The following is a 17087-nucleotide window of genomic DNA, read 5'->3' as shown; positions in this document are numbered from 1 at the left end:
CATGTCTTCAACACAGCTGCTGAAGTCAAGTGGTGTTGCTTGTTTTTTGTGTAAGTCCAAAAACCTTGATCTAAATTAGTGTGTGAAGGAAAAAAAAGTTTACAGTGGTAACAATGAAAAGTGTTTTTAGGTCAGTTATTACGCATCATTACCTCGGCAACAACAAAACAGGTCATTAATCACAGCAGAAGCAAACAGAATCAGACTCTACCTTTCTGACCTAGTACATGCATTTATACTATTATGACTATTAAAAATCATTTTCATTTATTGAAATAACACTGAAATAAATGTTGCATGTACAACTGAAATAAAATAAAATAAATAACGCTGAGTAGTTAAGAATTAAAGGACTTCTGTTCAATTACCTGAGGAATTTACTTTGTTTTTCAAAGATCATTTTTTTTAATCGGTTTGTCGTTATTGCTTCCACAAGAGAACTTAAGTGCAGTGTGTCTTTATCACATTTAGGTAACAATAATACTTTCCCCATAGTGAATCCCTATTTGTCCCACTCTCACGTAGGAGAATGCAGGTAGTCAATGATCATAATGTGGATGAACGGGAAGTTGCCATGCAGGTTGAGACGAGTCAGGGCCGCTCGTCTCATACAGGACACACCCTCCAATAAAGCATTCTGATGGGGAGACTAGTTATGATGAATAGGACTTAGTGAAATACGGCAGAACCCTCACTGGAAATGACTGGTATACCGTTTTCACAAATAGGTACAAAAATAAAGTTTCCAAAAGGGGGTTTTAAAGTCACCAGGAATTCGTAATACTCTCTTTTGTATGGAATACTGGAATATGTTTATTATATATGATTTATCTGTGCACATCATTATTGTTTTAAATGTTTCCCAGGGCAAGACAACACATGAGATCACAGCAATAGCAAACCACAGCGATCAAATCAATTCACATTGGATAAAATCAAGTCATGTTTTCATACTGACTGTAGAAGTTTTGAATTTTGGTATTAAGATTGAAAATAGCTTTTTACAACACTGAATCGAATATCAATTTAACAGATTTTTGTTAGTTGCAAAGATGTAACAGGCCAAAATTACAATTTTAATGGGGGAACACAATTTTTCTTTGTTAAATCAAATGAATTCTCATGCAAGGTTAATTTTATGTCAAGTAATAGTTTATCAAACATTTATCTATGTCACGGCAAACGATTTGGGATTTGTGCCTCGAGTGCATAATCGTGGCAAGTGCCAGATTAATTTTTCTTTGTTGGCAATGCATAACTGTGTATTACAACCAAATGTCAATGGATTTAGCTGATTTGTGTAAATGACTAAAGATAAATCTCTGGTCTGTGTCATCAGTGACTCACCAATGAAAATGATGATTTATCATCACTGAACACGTTGAGGTAGGTGTGGCTGTGGGTGAGGTAGAAATCCCTCTTTATGAGTCAAAATCTTACATTTGAGAAAGTATAGCTTACTTTTGAGTGGCAGTAATCGTCTTGTTGATAGTCACATTATACTATTACACAAATGATTTAAAAGTGAAAACCATGCCAATAGGATTGAGATCTTGCAATTATGGTGTGGCTATAGTCATAAATTGGGTTGTAATATCTTTACACGCCTTTCCAATGAGAAAATGTGACCCTGTTAAAAATTAGAACATGTTCTCTTTATGGACCTCGATGGAAGATAATTGAGATTCTGCTTTTATTAATATCTCACTCCTCTGCTCCAGTTTAGAGGCCGAGCTGCTCTGACAGTGTGTTCAGACCATGTATCTGATCAGACAATATTGTCTTCTTTCCTCTGTCAGTGTCTGTGCTTAATGATTTTTAAACTATACAGTGTCTATCACAAAATATTGTCTTCTGGGTCAACTTTTGTGCTACATTATGACAAACCTAATTACAGCTAAACAGAGGGTGTATATGCAAGACAGTTATGCAACTACAGTAAAACTTAACTATTTAGACATCAAAAATAATAATTAAAAAACATAAGAACATTACTAAAACTTTAAAAAGAATCATGGAGACAATACAAAGAACACTAAGACTTTATTGGGAGATACAGAGTAGCAGCTGATAACTATACGCAATTTATGTAAGTTTTTCAGTTATAAAACATTACATTAACTATCAGAATTTTATTTTATATGCATATTTTTGCTCAGTTTGGGCCTCTGTTTTGTTCCTCCTCGAGTATGAGCTCATATTCTTATTATATATGGGCCATAAAAGCCAAAAAACTTTAGATTTACAAAATCTTGACGTTTCAAATATAATATAAAACACATAATCGAACATGTCTCTTTTTTAAAATCAATTATTCCATTTAAAAAAGTAGATTTTTCTAACTATTATTTCATATATCAGGCTTTACAGAGTTAACGCGCTCCAGGTTTATCCTTGCAGCCATAACAGCGCACGCCAATCAAATATCCGGTTGCCTTGGCAGCGGTTGACGTCATGGCCCCTGCCCAGTCCCTGCTCCAGCAGCTTGTGAGTGGGACGGAAACCCCGTGGATTGCACGGGAACGCTGTGCTGCGCGCCACAGTCAGTCAGTGAGTGGCAGCTGAACCGTACAGCCGGAGATAGACCCTCATTTACAGGTTGGTTGGCTTACTTTCGTTTCGTTCACCTCTTCAGTGTATTGTTATATAAATAAGAACTGTATTTCTTTATTCTGAGTCTGCTCATTTTAATTGAGCAATTTACATCATTCGAAGTGAAGCAAATGCTTAGTAATAGCTAACGTTACTTGCCACAAGGATGCTTCAAAGCTCTAGCTTGGGTAACAACTCGTGGTTCAGCACGGATAATACCAGAATTAAAAGTTAGCTGTGAATTACTTATTTTAACACAGCCGGGACTGTTATGTCACTTAATAACCGCTATTTTCCGCATATTAGCTCCTCTGAGTGCTTCAAGCAGATTTCCAGACAACGGAAGGATGAGTCTTCCTCCTCCGCACAGAAATATCACTTCGTCTGTTTCATTCATATGTTATCGACTATAGAATATAAGTGTAAAATTGTGATTTAAAGCATTCAAGCGTAGCCCTAGAGGATATCTGGCAAGCCAGATCTTGTCGGGCACATTGGGCAAAAAGTAGGGCGTTTACCTCACCGCTTTACTACTGTGGAGTTCCTGTCAGTTGAAGGTATCGACAGTGTGTCATTATGAATTTGCTTATGGAAATGAAAGGTGTTTTGGTCTTTGTCTGCACAATTTAATATATTCTCTTTGTCTAAAAGGCCATTGGAAGATAAAATGGTGCAAACAAATCCCCAGTCTAGCACTGGTTTCGTATTGAGACAAAGCGGACGCTAGAAAGGTAATGTCAGGTAAAGAGCGGAACGCACTCGGTTGGACACGCGCGCGCAGGGCGGGAGCAGTTCGCACGCATAAATCCCCGGATGGACCGTGATCAGACAGACATCAGACTTGAGATCAGTCCTATGGATAGATAGAAGTGTTTTGTTTAAACATTGTGCGCTACTTGCTGTTGGGCTGGTGTATGCACTGGGCGTGGTCGGCGAAGTCATGTCCGCATTTTTGGGCATTTTTCACTCCTTTTCTTACATATCACATGCAAAATGAATGGGGTTTTGTTTTAGCTGGAATGTTGCAGTATTTTCTATAGTCCAAATGATTTATTCGTGAACATCATCATCATCATTATTATTATTATTATTATTATTATTTTTTAAAGAAAAAATCATGTAATGTCCTTTTCCGCTTGAAATAACAAGCGTTTTCTCTTCTTTGATGACGTGTTCACCGGCATGAGGGCGAGACAACCTGTCACTCACATGACATCACAGCAATAGCAAACCACAACAATCCAGTCAACTCCAGATGGACAAAGTCATGTCCACGGATTGAAACCACCTCGATATTTAGCCCCTGGAATGTGAATTTTACCAGGGAAACCCCACCAAAAAGTGTATTTTACCCCCTAGAATTCAATTGGGCTAGTTTTGAGTAGAAATTGGCAGGTTTTGTTGTGAAATCCTGGCAACCCTGAATTGGACATGTCACAATAGGGAAGAAAAAACTTCTGTTTCATGCTGACTTTAAGGCCCTCTAATTTCTCAGGCAGTTTTCATTCTTACATGATGATGGCCCAATAAGTCAGCCAAAATTTCAGCATTGGCTGATTAATCATGTTTGCTTGGATTCACACGATTCATAAAAGTGACACTCATAGAAGTGAACTCTTCCCTGTGTTAGTGCTAGTAACAGACTGGTCAATGGGTAATGCATGCAAGTCTGTTTCCAAATATATTTTGGAGCCATTTCAGCCAACGTTTTGTAAAACTATATATATGTGTATATATATATATGTATATGTGTATTTTTTTTTTTTTTTTGCAAACATCTTATTTGTTATGTTAAAAATGTATTAACTTGTACCACGCATATATCAAGGCACACAACAGATAATCACAGTGGTGCTGGTATTCAGACCAAAAGCATAATTGCGAGTGTAAAATTGTTCTTGTTTATTTAAACTGTATAAATTAATATTGAGTAATTTACTTTTTTAGTAATTTATATAATCGTACTATTGCCAGATGCTTTGTCTGTGAATTAGTTCTAAATTAAGTCAAATTCATCAAATTCAAGCACTAAAGCTAACTGTTAAGTGCTGTTCACACCAAGGCTGATCGTTCTAATTCTGTAAGAATAGGGAAGTCCTTTACAACAATAACTGTTGGAATCACATTTCAGAATTATGTTTTTCCCTTGCGCTTTTAAAAAAAAATGTAATGTTAACGCCCGTTGCTCTGGACACAAATATAATTATTATTAAGGCTGCAGGATTTATTGCAATTAAACCACGCGCGATTTGGCAAAGGCTGCAATTATTTTATGCGCAGCTTGTCAGAGCTGTACGGCTCTGTGATCAGTAGTAAATGCTTCTCCATCTGAAAGCCAGAGGGCGCTCTTGCCCAGAAACGCTAAGTATGCCCTGCAGCAGAACAAGATAACACACGTCATATAGCTGAATAAACAGAAGATTGAAACGCTTTGATTAAAAATGACTAATAAACACACGACTGCCTTATTCTGTGTTAGAAGCCACATCATCTCAAAGAAGGATGCTCAACTGTAAAAATTTGTTATTAAATGTTGTCTTTTGTTGGACAAGATTTTAATAAATGCTTCTCATGTCTGGTTTGACGCATGTTGATTTTTCAAATGTATATTGTAAGCGTCTCAAACTCGCAGTGCTTTTAAATGGATTAACATTTGGAGCCTTACTTCAATGACTAGCTGAGCATAAAAAAATAATTCCAGCCTTTGCGATTTCATAATCGCACTAAGAATCGCGTTTAAGTTCAATGTTATTTTTCGTATCGTGTGATAAATCGTGCAGAACTAGTTATTGTCATGGTGTGAACAGACCTTTAATGTAATGTTTTAATTCTTACATTAAACATTTTAAATGTATGTGACAGCAAAGACTGTGTCGTAGAAGTTGATTCCTATGATTAAAAAAAATATATATTAAGCCATATTCGAGCAAATACATAAATATTTAAAAATATATATTGAGTATTGTCAAAATATTACGCAATTATTTTAGCTGTATTGCCCAGCATCAATTGAATTTTCAGCAAGTTGAGGTCCTTTATTTTCAATATGAGTTGATGCAAGGCACCATGAATGATGTTGGTGATGCAACAAAGTTGAGTAGAGTTTATCTTTATGCAGATGAACAGTAAAAGATTGTGGCTCCTGCCAATGAAATTTGAAAATGTAGAGCCATTTTACTATTTACATCCATTCAGATCAGATAAGAATTAGTCCTCTTACCTCTTTAGTTCAAAAACCACTAAAGATTCAACATGATAGAGTTTGATTTGCATTCAGGACATTACTGTTCCTATTTTATTGAAAGTTAACTTGGTTTAATTGTTCAATCAAAATGTCCAATTAACAAACCATTTAGTATCCTAGCTGTGATATCACTAATTATAAATCTACATATTAATTGATCTTTCTGACTTTATGTGAAATACTTTTTCCCCTATAGAACCAAGCAGCCATGGACAAGAGCCAACATGTGCAGAGAGCCAAACTGGCTGAGCAGGCTGAACGCTACGATGACATGGCCGACTCCATGAAGGAAGTGACGGAGCTTGGAGAGGAACTGACCGATGAGGAGAGAAACCTACTCTCTGTGGCCTACAAGAATGTTGTGGGTGCTCGCCGGTCCGCCTGGAGGGTGGTGTCCAGCATCGAGCAGAAGACTGAGGGCAGTGACAAACAGCAGATGGCTAAAGAGTACCGTGAGAAGATTGAGGCAGAGCTGAAGTCCATCTGCAAAGATGTTCTGGTGAGCTTTGCAAGGGAAAGAACCACTGATAGGGGTCATAACCATTGCAGAGCTTGATGATTTAAATGGGATATTGTGAATAATGTCCTGTCAGCATTAGGACATTAGGACATCTAATGTTCTTAACCAGAACTAGGGTTGGAAATAAAGAACTGATTCTCATTCAGTGCTAATGTTAATTTTGTAAACTCTTGAAACTGAAAAGGGTTGTCATGGTACCAAAATACCAGTCAAATTTCATAGTTCTCTGTGCCATTTTTGGTACCATAACAAAAACTATTGTAACTATTTTGTTAATTTAGTTTTTATTTAACTATTTGAAAATTGAAATCTCATATAAATATCATAAAATCTCATTAGTTCATCTTTAATGTTGTTAATAATTATAAGTAAATAATTCCATTAACTTTAACATGTAGCCTTCAAAACTGAATATTGTTCAGTTAAATAAACATTGCATTAAAAAAATCTAATTTTTTTGATTTAATGCACAGATCTATTTTGACACTTCTGATATTTTTTTGTCCCATCCGTTGTCAAACATCACAATCTCAGATTCAGTCCCGCACTTTAATATGGTTGTCACTCTCACAACTATGTAGCATGTACTTAGGGGCATGAAAAATATAACATTCATTTAAATTATGTATTGTTTATATACAGAAAGTGAGCGAAGAACGCTTTTTATGATCAGTGAAGCTGATATCACTTCAGTTCAGCCGCAGCGCAAGCTCACTGACTGAGAAAAAAACATTATAATCAAAAAATCTGTCTATTCTGCACAGTGCATCTCTTATTTACACCGTCTTTATACTTTGTTATAACAAAACGATTTAAGAGCATGCAGAGCTCACGTTGAACAAACTCTGGCATACTGAGTGGATTCTGACTAACTTATGTTTAAATGCCTATCAGTGGGTACTGGATTGGCCCAATACTTGGTACTACCAGTACTGCAGAAAGGCTGGTACCATTACTTAAAATGTAAGTTTTGACTTGGTACCGATGTACTGGTACTTTTGATAACACTAGAATCGAATGATATTCTTGATTCATTAAGCACTGTCCTCTTGTAAGATATTGTCCCAGGTTTTCAGTCAGTCAGTGGCTAGAGGTCATTAATTTGGCCAAAAAATGTATCCAGATAAGTAAAACAATGAGACATCTTGTTTGAATGATCAGCAAATCAGCTCTTTCTCTAGAGTTGTCTTGGATACAGAGGGTTTTTTTTCTCTCATGAAACTGAAAGTGAGACTTACTCTGTGCAACTGGATAAGGCTTTAATGAATCAGACAGGACTAGGCATGGACCGGTATGAGATTTTGACGGTATGATAACCTTAAGCAAATATATCACGGTATTGCAATTATATGTCTAGGTAAAAAACAACTTTTTTCCTTTGAACGCAATATATTTCTAAGCAACATGGAATATTTGGAAAAGTAGTAAACATGTATTTTAGATTAAATAATTAAAATAAATAATTTAATTCTTCTTAATCAAATTAAAATGATATAAATCAAATGAATGCAGTAATTTAAGTGAGCCTTAACCTGCAGCTCAACAATAATTAGAACAAAAATTGAATTGTTTTCTGTAAAAATGCAGTCACTTGAGTTAAGCATGTGATCAGCTAAAGAAGATATTAATAGTTATAATAAAAATATAAAAAGTATTAATAGAGTTATTATATAATATAATCATTTGTTATTTTTATATTACAGAACAACAGTAAGATTACAATACTAACATTCATGGATGTCCTAATTTCTTGCTTTCCAATGTTAAATCATTGAGCTTTTATTTTGACTGAAAACCACAGCGAGATCCAGGAAGATGTTTTTCTTTGACAACAGATTTATAAACTACACTCTCAGTACAGTTGGTTGGTGCACATTGCTTTCCTAAATTCAAATAAGCGTCAGCACTTGCAGAGCAGCATTTTTTGAGAATCAAAGCTGAAAGCTGTTTTACTCCATACAGTGTGTCAGACTATATATTTATATAATTATATTACAACCGTTGCGATTTGATGATCGCACTAAGACACATCACATTCTCACATCCATGCATTGTCAAAATTAATAAAAAGTTACCGGGCAACTGGTGAATAAGCGATTTAGCACTGATTTTTACTCTCATTTGGCGCTTTGAACTCCAGCATTTATGCTTCCCGCAAATGGCCCTGTGAACTTGTGCAGCTCTGTCAGAAGCATCCGTGCATGAAATAAAGTTAATAAAACTTAATATTTTGCAGTTAAGTAATTGTTCAGGCCATTTTGCAATTTCAATCATCAGACATTTATCAGCCACTTAACTTCATCTTTTTCGATGGGGGAAAAAGTTTCAGGGGTTCACCACCTCCTGCCATCTTATACACACAAAGGGGTGACTGACTGACTGACTGACTGCTCGCACCAACGGAGGGGGAGTGGTCATGTTACTCACTACGCTGCACACAGCCTGGAGGATTCCTGCACTTTGCGTCTTTGATGCGAAATAAACGACTCATACTGCAGAAACGGTATCACGGAAAATTTTGTGGTTTTGAAACCATGATGTTTTCAAACTGCGGTATACATTGAAACCGGTAACCGACCCATGCCTAGACAGGACTATGTCCTCTCCGGGTGCTGGACTGTTTTAGTTGGATTGTTGCCTGAGGCGTCTTAAGCGGTGGCACATGGAATGTTATGCTTTGCATTTATGACATTCCTTCCCTTTTCCAGATGTTATTTAGACTGCATCCACAAGAATGTGACAGCTAATCTGGCATTAGGAGGGTAATGGGTTGAAATTGGCTTCTATAAAGGAAGAACCTGCTGCATGTTACATCTCTACATATGAACAACCTTACATTTCTGATTCTGAAGGACAATTAGATGATGAGATAAAGTACCATGTTGAAATCATGAGGTGCTTGTGCCTTCCCTGGTGGTCCCAATGTTCTTTCCAAAATTGAGTTGGAAGAAAGTATAATTTTAAATTAAATGATTATTCACATAAAGAACAAATGAGTATTGCAAAATGAATAGCTATTCACACCAAGTGTGAAAATATCTGTTGGGCTGAGTGGTGCAAGAAGTCTCGTGGTGATCCACCATCTGCAAAGAAAAAGAAAGTTCAACATTATTTAAGATATTGCAAACAGCCAAAACAAGGACAAGTGAGTAAAGATGTACATAAATGTTTATAGAAGAACATATAAAGCAAAAAATTACTACAGTCCAGTCACTTTTTTTAGCACTTGAAATGATATAAATGATAGTTTACAAAAAAATGGAAATCTCTATAGAGAAATCATAGGGATTAATTGGGCAGAAAGTGTGGAAAACCTGGTATTTGTTCACTGACAAGGAGTGTGTGAGTTCAGCGCCATATACGGACTGCTGTTTTTCAAGCTCAATATTACGTTGTTGCTAGTTTACTGAGACATTCTACTGATATGTGTTGTAATTTGTAGCTTCTCTCTGATATCCTGATGTATTATGTGTTCATTGGTTGGTCTGTGAAAACTGTCATCATATCTTGTGCCTAGGACACACCGTTTTCAGTTCACTCCCAGTTACGTCATCTGTGGAGGATCTTCTGATGGTGAATGATGCCAAATACTTGCCTTGTGAAGTCCCTTTTGAAATGACATGTTTTCTGAGTTGACTCATATTGAGCCAGTTCATACTTTGTATTCAGTCTATTATGTTTTTTGGTCGCTGGAAAAGTAGACCATTAGAAACGTTACTGTCTTGGACTGTGTGTTCAGGTTCATGTGTCTGTCATCCGCAGCATCTCCTGGACAAGTTTCTGATCCGCAACACTTCTCCAGCAGAGAGCCAGGTGTTCTACCTGAAGATGAAGGGAGACTATTACCGCTACCTGGCAGAGGTCGCCACAGGAGACGAGAAAGCCAGTGAGTTTGTCTTAAACAACATTTATATGACATTTATACAAGAATGTCTTTTCTTTAATATAATTTATTTTCATTTGAGAACCAGATCCAAATATTAGATGGATCTTTGATGTTCAGCATGGTGTCTCTAACTTGTTAAAGTTGTGCAGCCACACCTCCATCACACACATGCAGATTTTTTTTGGTTTTGATAGCTACCAGTGGAACAGGTCTTTACTTGTGCTTCCACACCCTAAATGGCTAATTATTTGGGGAATGTTGCACAAAATCTTTTAAAACAGATATGGTTTATGGTTCAGAATCTAAGCCACACTTATAATACCTACAGGTATAATATACTAAGCATAAACAATGCAACATAAAATACATGGCACACACCAAGGTTGCTTAAATTAGATTATTTGTATAGATTAGATTATATCGAACCGTACCGAAACTGTGACCCTAAAACCATGATAAAAACTGAACCGTGAGTAATCTGAACCATTGCACCCCTAATATCTGGTACAGTACGTGGCAGATTTTCTCAAGGAAAAAAAAAAATCTCTCAACGAATATATATAATATGAAAAATGGTGTATATATTTAGCAAAATGCTCCTCTCTAGAGTTCACTTTTCTAGCTGACTAACGATTTTATGGTCACTGAATGGCCTTTTGAGGTAAGTGTAACATTACATGACATTGTTTACAAGCTGTTTTATTGATGTCTTTCTGTGGTTGAAACACTGACCGATTACACAAGGTATGATATGGATTTTGGTTCCCAGCCCTTATGTTAATGCTAGTTTAAAAAAAAAAAAAGCCTTTCTTTAGGAGTGTGTCAATAATGCCTTAAAATGCTGTCCAGGTTGACAGTCCACTAGGTTTTGGAACAGACCTATAGTGTCCACATGAATAATCTTACATAACTGCCAATATAACTCTTGTAGTTGTTTTACTCACTTGTTTGTCCTTGAGCTAATATACTGGCTCTGCTCCAAACTCTCCTGCTGCCTACGTAGAGAAATCATAGGCACGCCAACACGAAGACTGCTCCAAACACAATGCAGCAAAATGATGCTGCTTTATACCTAATACCTTGTCTTAGCCAGCATCTATAGCAACATCTCATGAATAAGACCATTTAAGAATGCATTACTTTAAAGGGGTCATATGATGCTTTTTAATGTTTTCCTTTTCCTTTAGTGTGTAATATAATCTGTCTATGTATACGATCTGCAAAGTTACAAAGCTCAGTCTCCCACAAAGCAATTTATTCTAACCGAGAACTCTGATCCAGACGTGCCTAAAACTCCTTGATCGAAGTCCAGATATTACTTCCTCAAATGTCCATGTCACAGTGTGAAATATTAGCATAATGCCCACCCAAAGGCATTCACAAAGAAAGAAGGCAAGGTTTCAGTGAATTGAAGTGTTGTCGTCATGTCGCTGTGTGTTTGGATGCGAAAGCAAAACCACTTTTAGTATGTTTTCTTTTGCTTTCAGAGGTTAATCAGAGGTTAACATTTATTTATAGAGCAGCTCCTGTGCAGTACAACCCAAAAGCTTGCTTGTGCACAGCGCATTTTACAGAGGACAGCTTTCTGAAACTGGAAGAGTACAACACAGAACTTGAGCAGAACATTTCACAGTGGTAAGAAGTCTTTGTATATAGCATACAAAGACTTCTTACCACCGTGAAATGTTCTGCTCAAGTCGTGCTTGCAAAGTTGGTTTCGAACGATCGGTTTGATAATCCTCATTTTCAGAATCCAACTCTAGTTCGATCTGATACACTAAAACCGACAACATCATTATTTACTGTGTTTTTACAAATGCCTTGGAAGCTGAAGCTCACAATTGTGATAAGGTGCGGTAGATTTCCGACACATGCTTGAAGTGTTAGGCCAATCACAGCGCACTGGCCAATCAGAGGTTTGTAAAATCAGTGTGTTTCTGACTGACTAGGAATCTAGGAGCTCCAATAATGTACAGTATATGAAAAATTTGTTTTTGAACAGTAGAGCATGTTAACTTATTGTTACACCTAATCATCAAAATAACGAACTTTTAAGATGGCATCATATGACCCCTTTAAGGCTTTGTGTCTCAATTAAAAAAATATAAATAAGTCAAAGAATTGATTGAAAATAACCTTATTAAATCTTATTAAAAATGCTCTTTATCCAAATATCTGTGCATTTGTGTACTTATTAGAATAGTGAGCTGTTAGCTTGGTGTGAGGTTTCTTAACCACTACCTCACCATGTTTGATGTTTTTGAACTCAAGGGGTCAGTCAATTAACCCTCTTAATAGAGTTAGAATCACATGAAGTAGCCGCAGACTTAGGGTTTTCATTAATTATATATTTGGAAATGAAGGATGGAGGTTTAGATCTGAAGGTCTTGTGTCCTAGTTCATAAAGCTCTTGAGACACAAGCTGCTTGCAGATTAATTTGAGAACGTCCAGTGTGACGTTTTATGCCTCCTGTGCCTTGAGCCCGCATGTGATATCCTCACTGTAGCTAATATTTCTACTTTATTACAAAAAAATTAGCCATATCGAGTGATTTGGTTGTGAATTTGGCAGCAAGTTGTTGATTTTTGTGTGCATCCAGCAAGGACAGTGCAAATATTTATTTTTATTTTTCACCATCAGTCTTTCTCTCGTCACAAGCTGACATCTCAGCTGCAGATTCAGGAGGGCTGCATTGCCTTTCCTGAGTATTGATGCAGGAAGCATTGCAGCACAATCCTGCTCCACCTTCGTTAATTTCATTAATGAGGCTAATGAGTGATTTCCCTTCACATGTGGTCTTTGGCTGAGTATGTCTTTGGAAGTAATAATTCACTCTTTCCGATAGATGCACGAGGTTATTAGGGCTGCTGCTTCTCTCTGCAGGGTTTGATGAATTTTTGAAGAGCCTGGTGTGTTTCTATGGCAGCACAGGAGTGAATGATCTGACTGAAGCTGCCATCTGTGGAAACAACAGGACCGGACTGTGCTGCAGATCCTAGATCAGTCTGTGTTTATATAGTATTATAGTTAAGCTGCAGGTTTTTCATAGATTCTTACTAGAGAGGAAAAAATATCGATGGTCTATTTGAGCTTAAACAGCCACTGACCTACTATTGTCAGTGTGATGGGCTGTGTGATCATCACCATGGCAACAGCATCTGGCTTATGTGTGTTGTCCAGCTGAGTGTCGGCAGTAGGCAGAACCTCCTGCGGGTGGGTTTAATATATGCACCACTTGGCCACTGTCTCCTAAAGCTCTTCAAATGAACAATTACTACTGCTCATCAGGCACGGTGCGTGAAACGCATTTTACAGAGCTGCCTGTCTTCAAATATTTATGTATTTCGCTCTGAGCACAGATCAATACAGGCAACTGCAAGCTTTTAATGCACCACAATATTGACTATTACTGACAACTCTCAAGTGTTCAGAAGAGAAGAAAATTCTCATTTTCAGCCATTTAAAGGTGCCGTAGAGCGTGTTTCCAAATGATGTAATATAAGTCTAAGGTGTCCCCTGAATGTGTAGTTTTTTTTTTTTTTAATTAATTTTTTTAACTGCCTGTTTTGGGGCATCATTAACTATGCACTGATTCAGGCTGCGGCCCCTTTAAATTCTCTTTTGCTGTTCTTGCTTGCTTGCCTAGTCTGATGATTCAGCTGTGCACAGATCCAGACGTCCTGCCCTTGTCTAATGCCTTGAACATGGGCTGGCATATGCAAATATTGGGGGCGTACATATTAATGATCCCGACTGTTACTGTGTTATGTTGAGATTCGCCAGTTCTTCGGAGGTCTTTTAAACAAATGAGATTTATATAAGGAGGAGCAAACACTGGTGTTTGAGACTCACTGTATGTCATTTCCATGTACTGAACTCTTGTTATTTAACAATGCCGAGGTAAATTCAATTTTTAATTCTAGGGCACCTTTAAAAAATAATAATAAAATGCATGTTTTGTTTATTTTTTCCTTTTAAAGTAACCATCATTAGGCATAGATTTAAAATGTTAATATCGGATCTAAAAGAGTAAAAATCAAGTTGACAAATGAAATCACTGAAAAAACACTCCTATTTTTTCAAAAAGTAATCACAAGATTTATTTAACCATTATTACAAAACAAAACATTTACCCACATATATTTTATTTAAACTTTTTAAACAGTGATTTTGTCCCTTAAAATGGACAGTTCGAAAGAACTGATTTATGAAAGTGAATCAGAGTCCCAACTCTGTGGACTTTTTTTGGAAATGTTGAAAATGTTTTGATGGTCTCATACACTTTCGAGAGCACATCTTTAGGACATTTAACTGGCTGAATAAAAAGCACATTAAGATCAGCTTCAGCAAATCCTTGATAATAAATTGTAAATCTTTTACATGCACTATTATTTAAAGGTTTGTGGTGGGTAAGATTATTGTTTTTGAAAGAAGTCTCATGATCACCAAGGATGTATTTATTTGATATTGTGAAATACAGTTTACAGTACAAATTACAGTTTAAAATAAATGTTTTCTATTTTAATATATTTTAAAATGTAATTTATTCCTGGCAAAGCTGAATTTTTCAGCATCATTACTCCAGTCTTCAGACTTACATGATCCTTCAGAAATCATTCTAATATGATTTGCTGCTCAGGAAACATTTCTTATCAATGTTGAAAATTGTCATGCTGCTCAATATGTTTGTGTAAACTGCTATTTTTTTTTAGGATTCTTAGATATCTTCAAATTAGATATCCATTTCAAATAAAAGCTGTTCTTTTGAACTATTTATCAATTGTAACATCATAAATATCTTTACTGTCTGTTACCTTAGAAAATTAATTTCTAAATGAAAACCCTACTGACTCCAAACTTTTGAGTGGTAGTGTATATTGTTGGGCTTAATTTGTTCTGTTTGGTAGGAAAGTATGAAATGATTCTTGCATGACTAATTGTTTGTCCTTTGTAAACAGATATCATCCAGAAGTCTCAGGAAGGATACCAGGCCGCCTTTGACATCAGCAAAGACAACATGCAGCCCACTCATCCCATCCGCCTGGGCCTGGCTCTCAATTTTTCAGTCTTTTATTATGAGATCCTGAACTCTCCAGAGCAGGCCTGTGAACTGGCCAAGAAGGTTAGAATGGGTGCTCATGAAACTCAAAGCTCATACACAGAATAATGCCCCTTGACCTATTGTGTTGATTGAATGTAATGCTTCAAATTATTTATTTGTCCATGTATCTGTTTTTATGTAGGCTTTCGATGATGCCATTGCTGAACTGGACCAGTTAACTGAAGACTCTTATAAAGACAGCACACTCATCATGCAGCTACTTAGAGACAATCTGACAGTGAGTTCTGTTTTGTTGCTTTCTTGCTTGATAATTATACAGATAACTGATTTTGCTGCCGTTTAACCCTAAAAACCACTCATTAAAATATCACTGTAATCATAATAGGAATCAGTAAAAACTGAACAGGTCGCAATTAGTAGAATACATTAAGTTTATTGGTTTTACTTGTACAATCTATGCATGTATTCAAGTGTGAAAATCCTCAAATGCATGCTAGAGGCGTTGATATGTGATATACTCAGCTAGGTGTTGTTCAATGGAATGGAAAGCAGTAATGTTTAGAGACATGCTTTTTAGAGTTGAACTACTTTTAAAGGGCTAATGAAATAGAAAATCAAAATGTCCTTGATATTTACACTTATAAGAGGTTACTGTATCTCAAAGCTCCCCAGTTTAAAATACAATTTTTTTCCACTCTCTCAAAATGCCTGAAATTGGTGTGAAGTTTGCCAATTACAGTAGTTCTTACTTTCTGAAAGAGGTATTGCCCCTTGAAACTAAGTGTTTTGACGGTGAAAATGAGGAAGAAAAATATAATTTTTACAAATATCTGAGCTAAGCTCCAGCAATATAAAGATCTGAAAATGCATTTCATGATTTAAACTTAAAAATACAGAGCTTATGATGTGAAACATGAAAAAAAAAAAAACACATCATGTGCCACAGCACAGCCTTAAATCATATACACACATAGCTTTTTTTCTTTTTCTTTTTCTTTTTTTTTTTTCAAATTTCGCTTAATGGAACATCAAAATCAAAATATGTAAAATGCCATATTACTTGGAGATAATCCTGATTGTAAAGCTCAAACACAAGTTAACTGCATGTAGATCTTGAAATAATTCTCAGAGAGCAACGTGACGTTACTTGCCTCTATCTTTCCATTCGCACACACATTTCAGTGGATGAATGTGCACATTTTAATGTGTTCTCTGTGATTTTCAGCTGTGGACCTCTGACAATCAGGCAGACGGTGAGGACACAGAGGAGGGCCGGGAAAACTAAAGCCAACTCTACAAAGAACCTTTTCAGTCAGCACAGCGAGAGACAACGCTGACGCTTTTACAGTTCCAGCTTCATACTCACCAGCCCGTCATTTATGTGTGTGTTTGGATTTGAGCGTGTGAAGGAAAGACTGTGTTTGTGTACGTTTGTTTGTTTGTTTAGGGGAGGGGGGGGAGGAGGGGGGGGGGGGGGCAAACAGCAGTTGTTTGTCTTTAAAATGTGTTAATTGTGGATTTGAGAACGCAATATAGTTTGTTGGCTCCCATATGCTCACTGGGATGCTTCTGCATCACTGATGTGAGTCAACATGAAGCCGACATCAACTTTGTTGTAGGTGCATATGTGAGAGAGAAAGAGAGCGAGTATGAAACCTTTTCTGAGTTTGCTAGGGGAGCATTTAGTGATGGGTTTCTTGTGGCTTAGACTGAATTCTTCATTTTCCTAAAGAATCATGGGAAATAAACCAAAAGTCAGTATGAACGAATACTTGTGTCAGA

The 17087-nt window shown here is 36.6% G+C and overlaps 1 protein-coding gene across 1 annotated transcript; it reads left to right on the top strand.

Annotated features, from left to right (window-relative positions):
- Positions 1 to 2462: 2462 nt before the first annotated feature.
- ywhaz (tyrosine 3-monooxygenase/tryptophan 5-monooxygenase activation protein, zeta polypeptide) lies at positions 2463 to 16769 on the top strand. Its single transcript, XM_067410891.1, has 6 exons — positions 2463 to 2598; positions 6033 to 6335; positions 10119 to 10242; positions 15202 to 15365; positions 15487 to 15582; positions 16531 to 16769. The coding sequence occupies exons 2-6, from the start codon at positions 6045 to 6047 to the stop codon at positions 16588 to 16590; spliced, it is 735 nt and encodes a 244-aa protein (XP_067266992.1). The 5' UTR covers positions 2463 to 2598; positions 6033 to 6044; the 3' UTR covers positions 16591 to 16769.
- The last annotated feature ends 318 nt before the right edge of the window (positions 16770 to 17087 follow it).

Source organism: Chanodichthys erythropterus, chromosome 15 (genome assembly GCF_024489055.1).
Source record: "Chanodichthys erythropterus isolate Z2021 chromosome 15, ASM2448905v1, whole genome shotgun sequence".
Classification (NCBI taxonomy): Eukaryota; Metazoa; Chordata; class Actinopteri; order Cypriniformes; family Xenocyprididae; genus Chanodichthys; species Chanodichthys erythropterus.
The sequence above is the reverse complement of the archived record's forward strand: the minus strand, read 5'-3'. Positions and strand labels throughout refer to the sequence as shown.

Coding starts and splice junctions, on each gene's coding strand:
- ywhaz (XM_067410891.1), top strand. CDS start 6,045: ATGGACAAGAGCCAACATGTGCAGAGAGCCAAACTGGCTGAGCAGGCT. Junction 6,336..10,118: donor CCATCTGCAAAGATGTTCTG/GTGAGCTTTGCA, acceptor TGTCATCCGCAG/CATCTCCTGGACAAGTTTCT. Junction 15,366..15,486: donor CCTGTGAACTGGCCAAGAAG/GTTAGAATGGGT, acceptor GTTTTTATGTAG/GCTTTCGATGATGCCATTGC.